General features: G+C 39.9%; 1 protein-coding gene across 7 annotated transcripts in view; it reads left to right on the plus strand.

The window, feature by feature from the left end:
* Positions 1 to 11,505, plus strand: part of TNIP1 (TNFAIP3 interacting protein 1) — a 99,071-nt gene extending 87,566 nt beyond the window's left edge. For all 7 annotated transcript variants that reach the window (XM_070739047.1, XM_070739051.1, XM_070739053.1 and 4 more), the window contains exons 11-18: positions 99 to 230; positions 2,237 to 2,365; positions 2,805 to 2,933; positions 3,820 to 3,945; positions 5,201 to 5,281; positions 7,543 to 7,737; positions 8,863 to 8,953; positions 9,913 to 11,505. In XM_070739047.1, coding sequence (XP_070595148.1) covers positions 99 to 230; positions 2,237 to 2,365; positions 2,805 to 2,933; positions 3,820 to 3,945; positions 5,201 to 5,281; positions 7,543 to 7,737; positions 8,863 to 8,953; positions 9,913 to 9,956 — 927 coding nt within the window. In that variant the 3' untranslated portion in view covers positions 9,957 to 11,505. The remainder of the gene's footprint in view (positions 1 to 98; positions 231 to 2,236; positions 2,366 to 2,804; positions 2,934 to 3,819; positions 3,946 to 5,200; positions 5,282 to 7,542; positions 7,738 to 8,862; positions 8,954 to 9,912) is intronic.
* Positions 11,506 to 15,807: the final 4,302 nt, after the last annotated feature.

Genomic DNA, 15,807 nt, shown 5'->3' on the forward strand with positions numbered 1-15,807 from the left:
CCATATACTGGTTTTGTTCCTTTGAGTAATATAGCCTTTAAATTGGTGTTAAAATTCATGACTGCGTTTTGCATTTTTAAACTTTTCCATCACGACAGATAACAGAACTACGACAGAAATTTGCTGACTCCCAAAAAGTCCTAGCAGAGTTGGAGACAGAGCGGGAGCAGAAACAGAGGGATTTTGACCGCAAGCTTCTCTTGGCAAAATCCAAAATTGAAGAAGAAGAGGTATAGTCCAAAATCCCACTGGGAACACATTTACATTTCTGCCTAAAACAGTAACGTTTATATCAAATTTAAATCTAAATGGGTTATCAGATAGGTACAGGGCTCACCTCTGCGGCTCTGGAGGTACCATGAGCTTGAGTGAAATTATCATTATTATTATTATTATTATTATTATTATTATGACTGGGGAATTCTGGGAGTTGAAGTCCAAATATCTTCAAGTTGCCAAGGTTGGGAAACACTGGTTTAGTGAACATTGGTGACTAAAGTGACAGCAGCATTGAAAGAGTGGCTTATGATTCTTTTTCGCACTTAATGACCATTGCAGCATCCATGTGGCTACGTAATCAAAATTCGGACACTTGACAATTGGCATTTATTTATTTATGGGCTGCAGTGCCCCAGGGTCAAGGGATCACTTTTTGCAACCTTCTGACAAGCAAAGTCAACAGAGAAGCCAGAGTCACTTAACAACTTCGTTACTAACTTGATAACCACAGCTTAACAACCATAGCAAGAAAAAAGGAACAAAACTCACTTATCAAATGTTTCATTTAGCAGCAGAAATATTGGTCTTGGTTGTCATTCTAAGTTGAGGACTACCTCAGTCCATTAAGCCTTGTAGGGAGGAGCAACACATAAAGAATTGGGAAGGCCCGCCCTCTGGTGGATAAAAGAGGCTTTTGCAGTTCAAATTCTACAGTGCCGTCACTACCAAAAAATAAATTAAAAATTCCACGTGAGCTCTTTTACTTTGGGATTTGATTTCTGAATGTTCTCCTCTTTGTATTTTCTGGAAGGTGCTTTACCCTGTTAGGACCTGTTATCTTTTTTTCCATCAGTGTTCACATTGCTTTGTGTGGTTCAGGATACAAATGAGACACCAAGTACAGTGATACCTTGTCTTACAAACTTAATTGGTTCCGGGACAAGGTTCTTAAGGTGAACAGTTTGTAAGATGAAACAATATTTCCCATAGGAATCAATGGAAAAGCGATTAATGTGTGCAAGCCCAAAATTCACCCATTTTGCCAGCCGAAGCACCCGTTTTTGCACTGCTGGGATTCCCCTGAGGCTCCCCTCCATGGGAAACCGCACCTCCAGACTTCTTTGTTTTTGCGATGCTACGATTTCACTGAGGCTCCTCTTGCTGGGAAACCCCACCTCCTAACTTCCGTTGCCAGCGAAGCGCCCGTTTTTGTGTTGCTGGGATTCCCCTGTTGGGATTCCCCTGCAGCATCACAAAAACACGGAAGTCCAGAGGTGGGGTTTCCCATGGAGGGGAGCCTCCGGGAAATCCCAACAACACAAAAACGGGTGCTTCGCTGGCAACGGAAGTCCAGAGGTGGGGCATCCCAACGACGGTGGTAGGTTTGTAAGGTGAAAATAGTTGGGGGAAAGATCAAAAGCAACATGAGAAAATATTATTTTACTGAAAGAATAGTAGATCCTTGGAACAAACTTCCAGCAGACGTGGTAGATAAATCCACAGTAACTGAATTTAAACATGCCTTGGATAAACATATATCAATCCTAAGATAAAATACAGAAAATAGTATAAGGGCAGACTAGATGGACCATGAGGTCTTTTTCTGCCGTCAGACTTCTATGTTTCTATGTTTCTAGTTTGTAAGAAGAGGCAAAAAAATCTTAAACCCCGGGTTTGTATCTTGAAAAGTTTGTATCACGAGGCGTTTGTAAGACAAGGTATCACTGTACCTCTTTTTTTTAGCAGATAGGAGTTTTTCTATGGGAGGGAGATATTTGAGAATGACGGTTATGACAGCCAGTTATGCACTTGGCAGGTATTGAAACTTCAAGGGCTTTTTGGTATAAACTAACATGCTCTTGAAAACAGACCCTGTCCTTAATCCCCTCTTGTTTCTTCTGACGTGGCTTTCAGGCAAGAGAAGCAATTCATGGTTCCACACCTGATGGGAACGGGATGGAAAGTTGTTTCTCTTTTTATACATCTTCCTCTCCCTCTCTTATCCACTCTATTCAAGGCAGAAAAAGAGAGGCTCAGTGAGGAGCTGAAGGACCTCAAGCACAAGGTGAAATTTCTTCAGGATCAATTGGTGCCAGTCACAAGGCAAAGAGAGTACCAGGAGAAGGAGATTCTCCGACTAAATAAGGTGGGTGGACCTTATTAAAGAATCTAGAGGATTTGTACCTGGCCCCTTCTGCTTTGTGTGAATCTCCCCCCCCCCAGGTCTTTCCAAGAAAAATGATTCTACATCTCTTGCTGTTGCTAGAAAGAATACAGTAGTACCTCTAGATACAAGTTTAATTCGTTCCAGAACGGAGCTCGTATGTCAATCAACTTGTATCTGGAACAAATGGCTTTACACTTTGTTTTTCCCCCGTCGAGATAACCAGAAGCAAGGATTCTTGCGCCATCTAGTGGAAGCTCGGCTTGTATCCCGAATTTGAGCTCGGGTGACGAACAGAAATTTCGCTCCCGTTGTGGCTCGTAACTTGGAATACTCGCATGTGGAGCAGCTCGTATCTAGAGGTACTACTGTACATGCTATGCCAGGAAGAGTTTCTTACAGTCCCTTTGTCTTCCCTCAGACCCTAGAAGAGATTCTGAACTTACAAGCCCCTCCACATTCTCCTTCAGCCTCGAAAAACTCTACTGATCCTAGCTCAAGTTTCCGGCACCAGGAAGTGATGACCCAGAACGAGCTTCTGAAACAGCAAGTAAGCACCCAAAGTTTGTGTTTCACTCAAGTGTAGTGGTTCCCTTAACAACAGTGGCCAAAAAAAGGTAAAACCGGATGTGACTCATTTAATAACTGTCCTGCTTAGCAAATGGAAATTCTGGTTCCAATTGTAGTTATAAATCAAGGACTATCAGTATTAATATTGTACTAGTTTCACTGGTGGATATCATTAATTGACTATTAGCATCAGAAATAATATTGTTCATTGCTTTTAAGTGCCATTTTGAAAAGTTGCATGCGTTCTATCAGTTGGAAAGTTGAAAACATTTTATCTTTTAAATTTTTTTTATAAATTAATGACAGGTAGTTATTATTGTATTCAGAACATTGGGTTTTCCTCTTTTCCTCTCCCCTCCCCTCCCCTCTCCTCTCCTCTCCTTATTATTGAAATGTCCATGTTCCGCCTCTATGTTGGTTGAGGCAGGCAGGATTCTCTTGAGTACCATTTGTTGGGGGTCAGAGGAAAGGGAGGGTCTTGCCTTCTCTTTCTGCTCAAGATCCCCATGGACAATTGGTGTGCCACTGTGTGACACAGAATGCTGGACTCGATGGGCTTTGGACTGATTCAGCATGGCTCTCCTTATGTTCTTATGTTTTCCTTTCCTTTCCTTTCCCTTCCCTTCCCTTTCCTTGAATCTTGGGAAAATATGCTAAAAGTGGATTAAACCAAAACGGAAAGTGTTATGTGAATTTAGGAGGAATTTTCCTTTATCAGATGACTACATGCTTTATAAAACATATGGCACAGGTTTTGAATTTAGGCTTTTGCATTTTGTGTTTTCCTGAAATATATAGAACATGTAAATAGGAGTGGGGGGCATAAGTGTCTGATCCTAGGATTTAAGTCCCTCTTTTTCTGCCAGGTGAAGATTTTTGAGGAAGATTTCCAGCGGGAGCGGAGTGACAGGGAAAGGATGAATGAAGAAAAAGAGGAGCTGAAGAAGCAGCTAGAAAAACTTCAGAAACAGATGACCCTGACTAATAATCAGGTAGGAAACAAAAAATAACCATTCTGAGTTTGGAAGGTCTGGTGATCTAAATTTAATCTCTTGCATGGAATCCCTTGAAGATGGCTTCTATGGGAGAGATGAAATCTAGACCATTGGCCCCCATTCATGCAAAACTCCATTTTGTTGGGTAATCTAAATTAATTTAATAACAATAATTTTGTTTTTGAGCAAATACTTGTTGCTTTTGATGTCTTACCCCATTTCTGGTCCTTTCAAACATTCCCCCCTTTCCTCTTTATACACTGCTCAAAAAAATAAAGGGAACACTTAAAAAACAGAATATAACTTCAAGTAAATCAAACTTCTGTGAAATCAAACTGTCCACTTAGAAAGCAACACTGACTGACAGTCAATTTCACACGCTGTTGTGCAAATGGAATAGTTGTGCAGATGAAATATTCAATGAGAATATTTCATTCATTCAGATGTAGGATGTGTTATTTGAGTGTTCCCTATATTTTTTTTGAGCAGTATATTTTCTCTTGCTCCCCATTCCCCTCCTAATCCTAGCCACAATCTTTAGAGTTTTATGGATAGGCTTGTCTATCCAAATCTTCTCCCAATATCTTTCTCCTATGTAATAGGTGCTCTCTTAAATGAACACATCTCACGAGTTATTGTTAGATTGTGTACCCTATTTTCCCCCAAATAAGACATTCCCTGATCATAAGCCCAATCGGGCTTTTGAGTGCATGGCAATAAGGCCAAGCACTTATTTCAGAGTTCAAAAAAATATAAGATAGGGTCTTATTTTCGTGGAAACACGATAGTTTTCCTCTGCCATTTGTTTTATTCTTAAAGATTGAAAAAAATGCACTAAAGGGCAACTTTTTAAAAAGAGGTTTTAAATGGAACTAGAAAAGGCAGGTCAGTAGGTAGAGTTTAAAGGTGTTTAAATATTTGCATTGTGAATCCATATAGTTGCTGATTTTTTAAAAAAATATTCTTTTTGCCAGTTTCATGTGTTCTTGTACTAATATTGTCTCTTAGATTGCCATCCAATTTCACTTGCTCCCTATGAAAATATTTCCCCTATCTTCCAAGAGGTACAGAATAAAAAATAACTCTCACTGAGTTAATGATCCACAATGGGTATCCAGAATCTATCTTGGCTAAACTGCAGATTTGAGCAGAATATTTCTATCGGTCTGCTTGTTCCCAGTGTTAGAATGAAATGCTCATGGAAGTCTATATTCTTTTTTTCCTTTCCCCCCTCTTTTTTTAATCACAACAGCTGCGAATCGTTAAAGAGGACTACAATAAAGAGAAGGAAGAAAAGGATAAGTTTAAGAAACTGCTTAAACATCACAAACAGGTATGGGATACTGTACTGTGGAAATGCAAATTCCAGCTGGCTTAATATTATGGCTTCCCAATACTAAATGTCATAGTCGCTTGACGTGGTCTATCAATTTCTGCATACTGCATTGTAGTAAAATCATATCTGAAGTCAGGCTGGGCTGATCTAAAGACACCTTCCCTAACTTGTGCACTGCCCAGAAATGTACACTTTAATTTTCAGAATTGTCCAGTTTCCCTGGCCATTGTTTTAAGAATTTATTGAAGCTTTTTTTATATAGTAAGATGGTACAATTTAAATTACAGCCTATATCAGGTCTAACTTGGGTTGTTTTTTTTTTTTCTTGTCTTGGTCCTGTGGCAGTGAGAGAGTACTCTCCCCCCACACCTTTCAATATCTCTGTGTTTGTTGCTCTATCATCTGTTAATAGAAGGTGCCTATTTTAGTGTCTGTTTTTTTCCCTCTTCCTTATCCTAGCAATAGATTGAATATTGCACAGGGGCAGGGATGGGTTTCTACCAGTTTGGACCAGGTAGCGACCTGCTGGTGATGTCACAGTGATGTCACCAATCCAGTTCAGTCAGTGCTGATCAGTGGGTGCCGCCATCTTTATTTTGATTTTTTTTTAAAAAAAAAATGGCACTGTGGATGCTGTTGCCATCTTGTTTTTAGTGAATTTTTCTCCAAATTTCATCATGTCTAATTGTATATTTTAAAATTGCCAATTCAAATTATCAAATGCTTTTTGTGTGTCAACCAATATCTTTTGGGCAAAAATCCATTCCGATCTGTATGGATGATTTTATTTAATATTTTTTGAGTCGTTCCTTAATAATTGTTGCAAATATATTATAGTCTACGTTCAACAGCGAGATTGGCCTATAATTTTGAATTTTTTGGTTAGCTGTCTCCTTAGGAATTAAAGTTATGGGTGCCTCTGTCCAGGAGTTTGGTATTTTTGCTCTTTCTAACATTTCATTATATATCTCTGACATGATTTTTTCTAGTGGTTCTTGTAATATTTTGACGAGAATCCCGTCTGGTCCTGGTGTTTTATTATTATTTTTTGTTTTTTAATTGCCTCTTTCATTTCTAATAGTGTTATCTTCCTATTTAACATTTCTCTATTTTATTTTGTTGTATTAGGTAGATTTCTCTTTTGTAAATAATTCATAATATCCTCTTCTTTAATGTGTTCTTGGCTTCGAGTCCTCGGAGAGGGGCGGCATACAAATCCAATTAATAAAATAAATAAAAAATAATATACAGTGTTTGGGGAAAAAAGAGCAATCCTTTTCTTATCCTCTCATGATATATACTCCCCTGTTCATCCTGTAATTGTTGTATCAATCTTTTTGTTTTTTCTTTCCTTAATTTATGAATCAACCATCTTCCAGGTTTGTTTGCAGTTTCAAAATAGTTCTTCTTTGCCATTGTCACATTCCTTGCCATTTCTCCTAGTTGGATTAAGTTGATTTTATGTTTCGTTAGATCCCATTCTTTTATAATTTTATTATTCTGTGGTTCTTTTTGTAACCACGCCTTTTCTCCTTCTTTAAGTTTATCTTGCAGTTGTTTTTGTTTTTCCTATTTCTCCTTCTTTCTTCTTCCCACGTATGCTATTGATATCCCTCTCACATATGCTTTGGTAGTATCCCAGATATTTTTGTAATATTGTCTGTTCTTTTTTGTTTTCTTTGAAGGAATTGCACAATTTATTTTCCATCATTTGTATATACAGTTTTTCTGTTCCTGTTTGGAGACTTACTTCACCGCTAATCAATCTCTAAACAATCCATAGTCTCAGGGAGTTTTTCTATCTGTCTCTTATTGTCCTTATCTCTCCAGTTCCTCCGATTTCTCAAGCTGCTTGCCACTCTTCTCTTCCATAGCTGGAAGTTTGGGACCTCATGCCTCTGGAACTGCCATATAGCCGAGTTTCTTCATGCTGTTTATGAGAGTTCCTCAGATCCCACGGGAGCTGCACTTCTCCTCAAGAAACCATTAAGAGAACCCCTCTTTTTTCTTGTTCCCTCCAGGATCTGATTTGCCCCTAGGGAGCTTCCAAAACACAAAAAAATTGGAGCCCCGCTCGTTCCAGCAATTACAGTGTGACGTCACCAAAGTCCTTTTTAATTGGTTTTAAAAGGGAATACTAAAGGAACAGGCCAGGCTGACACAACTTTCTTTGATTAGGCTAATAAAACATTAACCTTTATAAACTAGGATTTCCGCAAAGGTCCTTCATTTTCAACTTTCTGCTTTCTCTCTTGCAGCATTCGGGTGACAGATTGCATCCTGAGACACAGCCAGGCCAAATGACCCCAGTCTGCCCCATGTACCAGTTTCAGTGCTCTCCTCCAGTCCAACCCCACCTTTATCATGGTTTTGAGGAGTGGCAGATACGGTACCCACCACCAGCGGCGGCAAATGAGCACCCTCCAGTTCAGAATTATCATCGTGGCCCACCTGTGAGTTAATAAAATGTAAAGAATCAGAGCAAGGAACTACTAGACGCAATAAGAATAGCATGCAATTGCCAGGCATTTTCTTCTGTCCAAAAAATAATTTTTAAAAATAGAGAGAATTAGAATTCTCAGGTTCTCTGCCAAAATTTGTATACGAAGAAACACAAGAATGCAAACTTTCTTATTCAACAATTGATTTTTCTTCTATTTGCTGCCATGCATTATGAAAAGCTGGGAAGAGCTGGGAAGTCTAGTGGAAAATATATAGCAGAGATGTTCCAATTCAATTTTGTTATAAGATTGAAACACCCCTTTTCTGATGTAAAACGTGCCATTTTTAAGCATAAAGCTTACTGAATAATATTCAGTCCTTCAGTCCCTCATGTGTTCCAGGAAGCAAAAAATCAGACAATTTCCCATGTAAAAATTTTCGGTTTTCTGAGTTTTTGGAGAGGGACGGCATACAAATCTAATAAATAATAATGATGATGTTGATGATGATGATGATGATAATAATAATAATAATAATTATTAAAATTATTATTAAAAATAATATTTTTCATGCTTGAAATAAGGCATTTCATGCTCAAAAGAGTGGTGGAGGAATGAACTTGAAAAAAATTCAAATTGAAATGAATTACAGCTAGTCCTCAACTTATGAAGATAAATGAGCCTGCTAATAAGTCATGACTGTCATTAAGTGGGTCACCAGATGACCCCACCTGATTATATGATTTTAAGACTGCTAATATTTTTTTTGCAGCAGTTGTTGAGAAAATGTTGCGGTCATAAAGTGAACCCATTTTAAACAATGGATGCTTTTTTTCTGGAAGCAGCAGAAAGTAAACACTGGAGCCCAGCAAAGCCCACTGAAAATTGGGGTCACATGATTATGGAATGTAACAAACAGCTGTAAAGATGAGCCAGTTGTTAAGTGCCAAAAATGTGATCATATAATCATTAGGAAGGAGAAGGGGAAGGAGTTGGGACCATCAGAACTTCAAAATCATAAGTAGCTCTGTGAAGATCTGTTGTAACTTTGAAGGGTTGCTAGGTGACCAATCATTACGGGAGGACTACCTGTACAAACCCCTACTATACAGTATTTTTATTTTTCTCTGCTTATAGCCAGATTATACATGGTTTCCGGCATGTGTTATAGCACACAATCAGAACACACAAGGAGGGGACGGTGTGAAACAGTTTACCAAGGAATCTGGTAAGAGCTTTCTATTTCTTTCATGGCATAATAGAATATCTTTTTCAGTACTGCTGTACCTAGCTCTGATTTTTAGGATCAATTCTCTCATTAATGAATCCACGTGGGAAATTTTGGCATGACCTTGATTTTGTGAATTGTTTGGAGAGTCTTCATGACTCTGTTAAATAATGAGTATCTTTCAGACATTTCCTTGATTTGATCTCAGGGTGCTCCGAGTTCATTCTAGTTTGGTTGGGTGTTTAAATTTGCAGAGAGGAGAGTCATCACTTGCAATTCTGAGTACATACTTTTCTGCTTCTGTAAAGCTACAGCGAGTTATTTGATGTGTGCTTTCTCATGCACACAAAAGCGTTCACATTTTTCTGCATGTCAGTTATTTTATATCAATCAAGTCATTCAGGCTTTGGAAACGAAATAAACAAGAATGAGGATTTGAGTGACAAATCCCTTTCACCTGGAATGCCGTGTAAATTAGCATGTCTTGGCTAGGAGAATTAGGGCCTTGGTAATACAGGTAATCCTCAACCTATGGCCACATTTGAGCCCCAAATTTCTGTTGTTAAGTGAGACATTTGTTAAATGAGTTTTGCCTTGTTTTACGACCTTTCTTGCCACAATTGTTAAGTGAATCATTGAAATTGTTAAGTTAGTAACTGGTTGTTAAGAGAATCTGGCTTCCCCATTGACTTTGCTTGTCAGAAGATTGCAAAAGGGGATCACATGACTCCCCCAGGACACAGCAACCGTCGTAAATAATGAACCAGTTGCCAAGCAACCAAATTTCTAATCACGTAACCATGGGGAGGCCGCAAAGAATCGTAACTCTGAAAAATGGTCGTAAGTCATTTTTTTCGGTGCCGTTTTAACTTTGAACAATCATTGCGTGAACTGTTGTAAGTCAAGGACTACCTGTACAAGATTTGAAAACTGTTTTAATACATATGTTTGCTTTTCAGACCCTGCAGGACTCGGGTTGCCTAAAGCTCAAAGACCCGTTTAACTTTGTGATGATATTTGTAAACTGCAGAAACAAAACAGCATCATATGTTAATCCACCTCAACGCCTTTACTTCTGGACATTGGTCACGTTTATTTGTGTATATAAAAAAAAGATCCATGCCACTTGGATGCTTGGGAATAATAAGCAGGATTTTTTCAAACTGAACGGCTACCAAGAAGCAATCGTGACCTAGAGGCTTTGGGAAATCTCTCTAATTGAAATCTCCAGGTCTTGTTCACTGTCGGCATTTGATCCACGTATTTTTTTCTCCTACATCCAAGGATTCAGCTGTAAAAGAACAACTCTTGAGCCCAGCAGTGAAGGCTAGGAATTCTTGGATTAACAGTACCAGCGGTGGACTGCTCCAAGTTTGGCCTGGTTCTGCGACCTTGTAGCAGTAGCGGCTGGAGACTCTGATTACCCACCCGGGATGCTTCTGTGCAAACGCAGAAGTATTGCATGTGTGAGCATGCGCACAAAGTGGTAGTAACAGGATTTAGAACCCTCTACTGAACTGGACCTATTTTGATCTGATTCTCTTACAGTCAGGCAGCTGTATATCTGGCAAGATGTGGCAATTTTGCATTTGTTGGCTGTGGAAGCATGCTTTGGGCCTGTACAAGTTTGGGGTTCTTAATATATTCACATACTCATTAAAGTTGTAGTTCTCAATAAATATTTTAACCCCAGTGAATGTTAATTAGAGTTGAAAACTGTTTAATACTGCTTAAATAACCCCCCCCCAACTACCCCTAAAGTATGGCAGCCTTTTTTGCTCCCTCTTAATTGGAATAATATATCACTTCATCATTGTGTGCGTATTGCTTAATAAAATTATATCTGTTTATTTAAACTGCTCAGTGGAAAATGGTTTCAGATTTCACTTCCCTGGTTTTGTTTCATCCCATTCCTAGTTACTATTGAACCTAACTAGTGGATTAGATAGATATGTTCCTGGATCTAACAATTCAGTTTTAATTTCCTTTTGTTAGTAAAAGGTTATCTTTGGCCTTCCCATGATTTAAGTGGGAGACATCTATAAAGAATGGTCTTTTTTTCCAGATTAGAGTAGAATAGAATTCTTTATAGGCCAAGTATGATTTGACACACAAGGAATTTGTCTTTGGTGCATATGCTCTCGGTGTACATAAAAGAAAAGATACATTTGTCAAGAATCGTGAGTCTTCGGAGAGGGGCGGCATACAAATCTAATAAATAATAATAATTAAAAAACTAATAATTAATGATACCTTGGCGCGATCTTATGAAATGTTGAATTAGCCAAGCATTTCATAATGTGTGAAAACACTAGAAGTGACATAGTAAATTGCTAGTTACAATTACATGCTCCTCTAAAATATGGAATATATATACTCCTTTGAAAATAGAATTCATGTTCATCAGTAAGTACATAAGTGAGAAATATATTGTTTTTCTTTATGAAATGAAAGGTAAAATAATTTCAGAATGTTCACAGTGCAAAGAAAAATGCAGTGTTTGAAGAACCTGTGAAAACCTCTTTAAATAAAAACATTTTCACTGAGTTCAATTTTTGTCACAGGTCTTTCAATTATGATAGAATAAATTGTAGGAAGATGTGAAAAAAGAGATACAGTAGGAAATTTGGTCCATCTACAGCAGGGGTGTCAAATTCAATTTCATTGAGGGCCGCATCAAGGTTGTGTTTGATCTCTGAGGGTTGGGGTGGGGTGGCCTTGGTGGATGTGACATGGGACCACACCTCCGCAAACATGGTTTTATACACTTGGGCCTGGAAGGCTTTCTGCAGTACTCTGGTGGCCAAAACCAGTTGTGGGGGAGCCATGTGCGGTTCCCCCCCGGAGCCCCATTTTTGCCAGCAGAGGCACCACAGATCAATCCTTTGGTATTTCCAGGCCTGTCCTGCAGGCCAGATCTAGGCACCCCGTGGGCCAGATTTGGCCTAAGGGTCTTGAGTTTGACACCCCTGGTCTACAGTTTCTAAATGGAGATGTCTTTATAAGACATTTCGAGAAGTTCTAAGTATAAGCTATCACTGTATTTATGCAGGCCAATATTTTAGCAACTATATTCTGGTTTCAAAAAAGCTTTTGAAAAATTTTGTAAAATTATCTTAACTATATTCAGTTTAATAAAATACAAGTTTTCCTGGGCAGTGCCTGGAGTTCTGTATCTGAGTTTTGTTCTTGTGAATTTTGGTTTTTTGTAGCATGCTTGTTTTTATTGTATACCTTTCAAATTGCTATGAAAGGAGATGGAGGAATGTGGTTTGCCCCCAAACAATTCCCTGCAAAATTGGTAAAGGGGGGAGGGGGGAGTATTCACAAAGATCCACCTGGATCTTTTCTTCTCTTTGAATGTGGATATTATGAAAATAAATTCAAGGAAAAGCACTGCTGCCTTTTCTACCCCTAAGAATTCATTCCTAAAATCATGGAGAATATATTTAGTTTAATATAGTGTCTATCACACATGTGCTTTTGGTGCATGGCATCTGGGCTCCAAAATTGTGAGTTATAAACCAGAAAATTCTCTATTCAACCCCTCAAACACAAGTGCTTACAGATCTGAGCTATCAAAATCCAGAAAAATCTAGAAGGCAGGAAAAAAGTAGGACATTTTTTACATAATTTAGTGGGCATCCAGAGTCCGTCCCCTGTCCTATTGCTCTCCTATATCTCCTATACCGTTCTTCTATTCCTATATCTCTTCTTCTATTCTTTCATTGATATGTTCTATTCCTATATCTTCTATTCTATTATTTCTTAGATATATTTTACTATGAGTATCTCCTCTATAACCTTCATCATGTATTTTATTGTGTGTGTGTGTATGTGTGTGTGTGTGTGTGTGTGTGTGTGTGTGTGTATATATATATATATATATATATATATATATATATATATATATATATGTCACATGTTTAAGCTGAATTTGAAAATTAAGGGAGACTAGGATAGATCTATTTCGGCCTTATTTTGGCATCATCAGCTAGCCATACCCACTGGGACTTGAACCTGCACATACATACATACACATACATACAAGGCAGAGGCTACCAGATCGAATCCCAGTAAGGAAGGGTGTGGCTAGCTGATGAGGCCAGAACAAGGCCGAAATGGGACCATCCTAGTCTCCCTTAATTTTAAAATTCCAGCTAAAAAACAACATTTGACATATATATATATATATATATTTGTTTTCGTAGATTTTCACGGGTACAGGTATGATGGTCTTGGTATATTCGGGTTTCTTCCCGTGTAGGATTTGGAAATTTCTGGCGACGTTTCGATGAGGTCTCACTCGTCATCTTCAGGCTGGTGTTTCTGTCCTAGTTCTAAGGCGAACACCTTAGAACAAGGACAGAAACACCAGCCTGAAGATGACGAGTGAGACCTCGTCGAAACGTCGCCAGAAATTTCCAAATCCTACACGGGAAGAAACCCGAATATACCAAGACCGTCATATATATATAAGAATGATTAAACATAAGAATGAATTAAAGAAAAAAGAAAAAACCTCCTCCCTTTTCCAACACTTCAAAACTACAGGACATGAAATTGATTTTGACAGTACCAAATTAATTTCCAAAACAGAACACTACAGCAAAAGAATAATCATGGAAGCCATCGAGATAGAAAAACATCCCCAAAATATGAACAAGCGGGATGATACCTCCTGCTTACCAGACATCTGGAAACCAGCCCTCAAAGGTATCCCAGCCATAGAAACCAGACTCAGAACACACATTGTAAAGCAATCAAGTAGCCTGCAAGCTCCAACTACTCAGGATATCATGCCTAATCTACAACCATTAACTAATCAGCATACCTCAGCTACATCAACGACCCCAATTGTTACCCCACTGACTCACCAGAAAGTTTCTACACAGCAGGCAATTGCTGAGCCATCAAACCACACCCAGCCACCAGTATTTATAGAAGGAAGGCAGCTCAGGTCTCACAGTGTTCGCCTGAGAACAAGGACAGAAACACCAGCCTGAAGATGACGAGTGAGACCTCGTCGAAACGTCGCCAGAAATTTCCAAATCCTACACGGGAAGAAACCCGAATATACCAAGACCGTCACACACACACTAAAACCCTAATTGTGTATTGGAATAAATAAATAAAATAAATAAAAAATAAATATCTTGTATATGTGTATGAAAGACACATGGAACAACTTGCTTCTGGAGGTTGTGAATGCTCCAACACTGGAAGTTTTAAAGAAGAGATTGGATAACCATTTGTCTGAAGTGGTGTAGAGCCGTGATGGTGAACATATGGCACAAGTGCCACAGGTGGCAGGTGGAGCCATATCGGAGGACATGCGAGACGTTGCCCTATGTGAGTTCCAGTGCGTGTGTGCGTGCTGGCCAGCTGATTTTCAGCTTGGGAAATGCTGTTTCACCCTCTGGACACTTCATGGAAGCTTCCCTGAAGCCCAGGAATGAAAAAAACCGGCCAACGTTCAAACCGGAAGTTTGGAAAATGCACTTCTGGTTTGCCCGTTTGCCGTTTGCTAGTTTGCTGTATTTTTTTTCACCATTCCGGACTACGAAAAAATCCTGTTCGCCTGTGTTGAGAGGGAGGATTGTGTGCATGCATAGGGGTAGCACGGTTATGTGTGTGTGTGTGTGTGTGTGTGTGTGTGTGTGTGTGTGTGTGTGTGTGCATGCGTGGGGGGGGGAGGGAATGGGTATGGGCATGTGCACACATGCTAGTACACCCATACAGCTCCATTTGGCATGTGAACCAAAAAAGGTTCGCCATCACTGGTCTAGGTTTCCTGCCAAAGCAGAGGGTTGGACTACAACAGGAGTCATGAACTGGTGGTCCGTGAGAAAATGTTGGCTGTCTGCAGAAAAATTATTTGCATTTTTTATATTGCACTAAATCTGTGGTCCCCCCTGGGCCAGAAATGTGCAATGAACATTTGTGTTGCTGCAGAGTCTTCCACTTTGGGGTCTTTTTGTGCAGGTTGGAGGGGGGCAGAAATTCCAACCTTCTTCAGCGTCCTGGTGCAGGGATTTGGGCAAAGGCTGGAGGCAAGTGCTGCTGCTGGCAAAGAGACAGAGGCCCTTATTCCAGTGGGACTACATCATGGCCTGGAACTGACTGACCATTTTAGCCCGCTGAGCCTCCAGGAGCTGGTCCCTGGCCTTGCATTCCCACAGGTCTTCTCTCTGCTTGGAAAACCTATGCTCATAATCCTCAGTGAAATGCTATGCCGAGCTTTCTTCTCAGTCAAATCCAATTTGAAATGAGCTAGTAGTTTGCCAACTCTTTCTCGCGGTGACTGATTAGCTCCAGCTGCTTCCTGTTGGCGTCCTAGGAGCCCGGGAAGGCAAGCAAAGAGTGGTTGGGAGGGGAAGGGCGAATAGAGGTTGGCGAGGCACCCTGGATGTGAGTGACATTGAGTTGGCCACACCCACCCAGTCACATGACCACCTAGCCACGCCAGTGGTGGGTTGCTCCTGGTTCGGCCCGGTTCTAAGAACCCATACTACTGGCGATGGGAGGCTCCACCCTCCTGGCCAGGGCACTCTGCCCACCTGCCCGGGATGCTTCTGTGCATGCAAGCACGAACCGGTAGTAAGGGTTTTAGAATCCGCTACTAAGTCACATCCACCCAGCCGGTCATTAGGCAGATGATATTAGTGGTCCTTAGTAGTGATGGGCGAACCCAACAGTGTTCGGGTTTGGCAAGTTTGGACGAACTTTACGCAAAATTTGGCCGAACCTGAACCCGAACGGAGAATCTCACCAAGAGATTCCGGGGGCAGAGCTTTGACGTCACGTATACCGGCAGGTTGTTAAGGACGCCAAGGTGATTACTTCTTGGATTC

This window comes from Erythrolamprus reginae, chromosome 2 (assembly GCF_031021105.1).
Source record: "Erythrolamprus reginae isolate rEryReg1 chromosome 2, rEryReg1.hap1, whole genome shotgun sequence".
NCBI classification, from domain to species: Eukaryota; Metazoa; Chordata; class Lepidosauria; order Squamata; family Dipsadidae; genus Erythrolamprus; species Erythrolamprus reginae.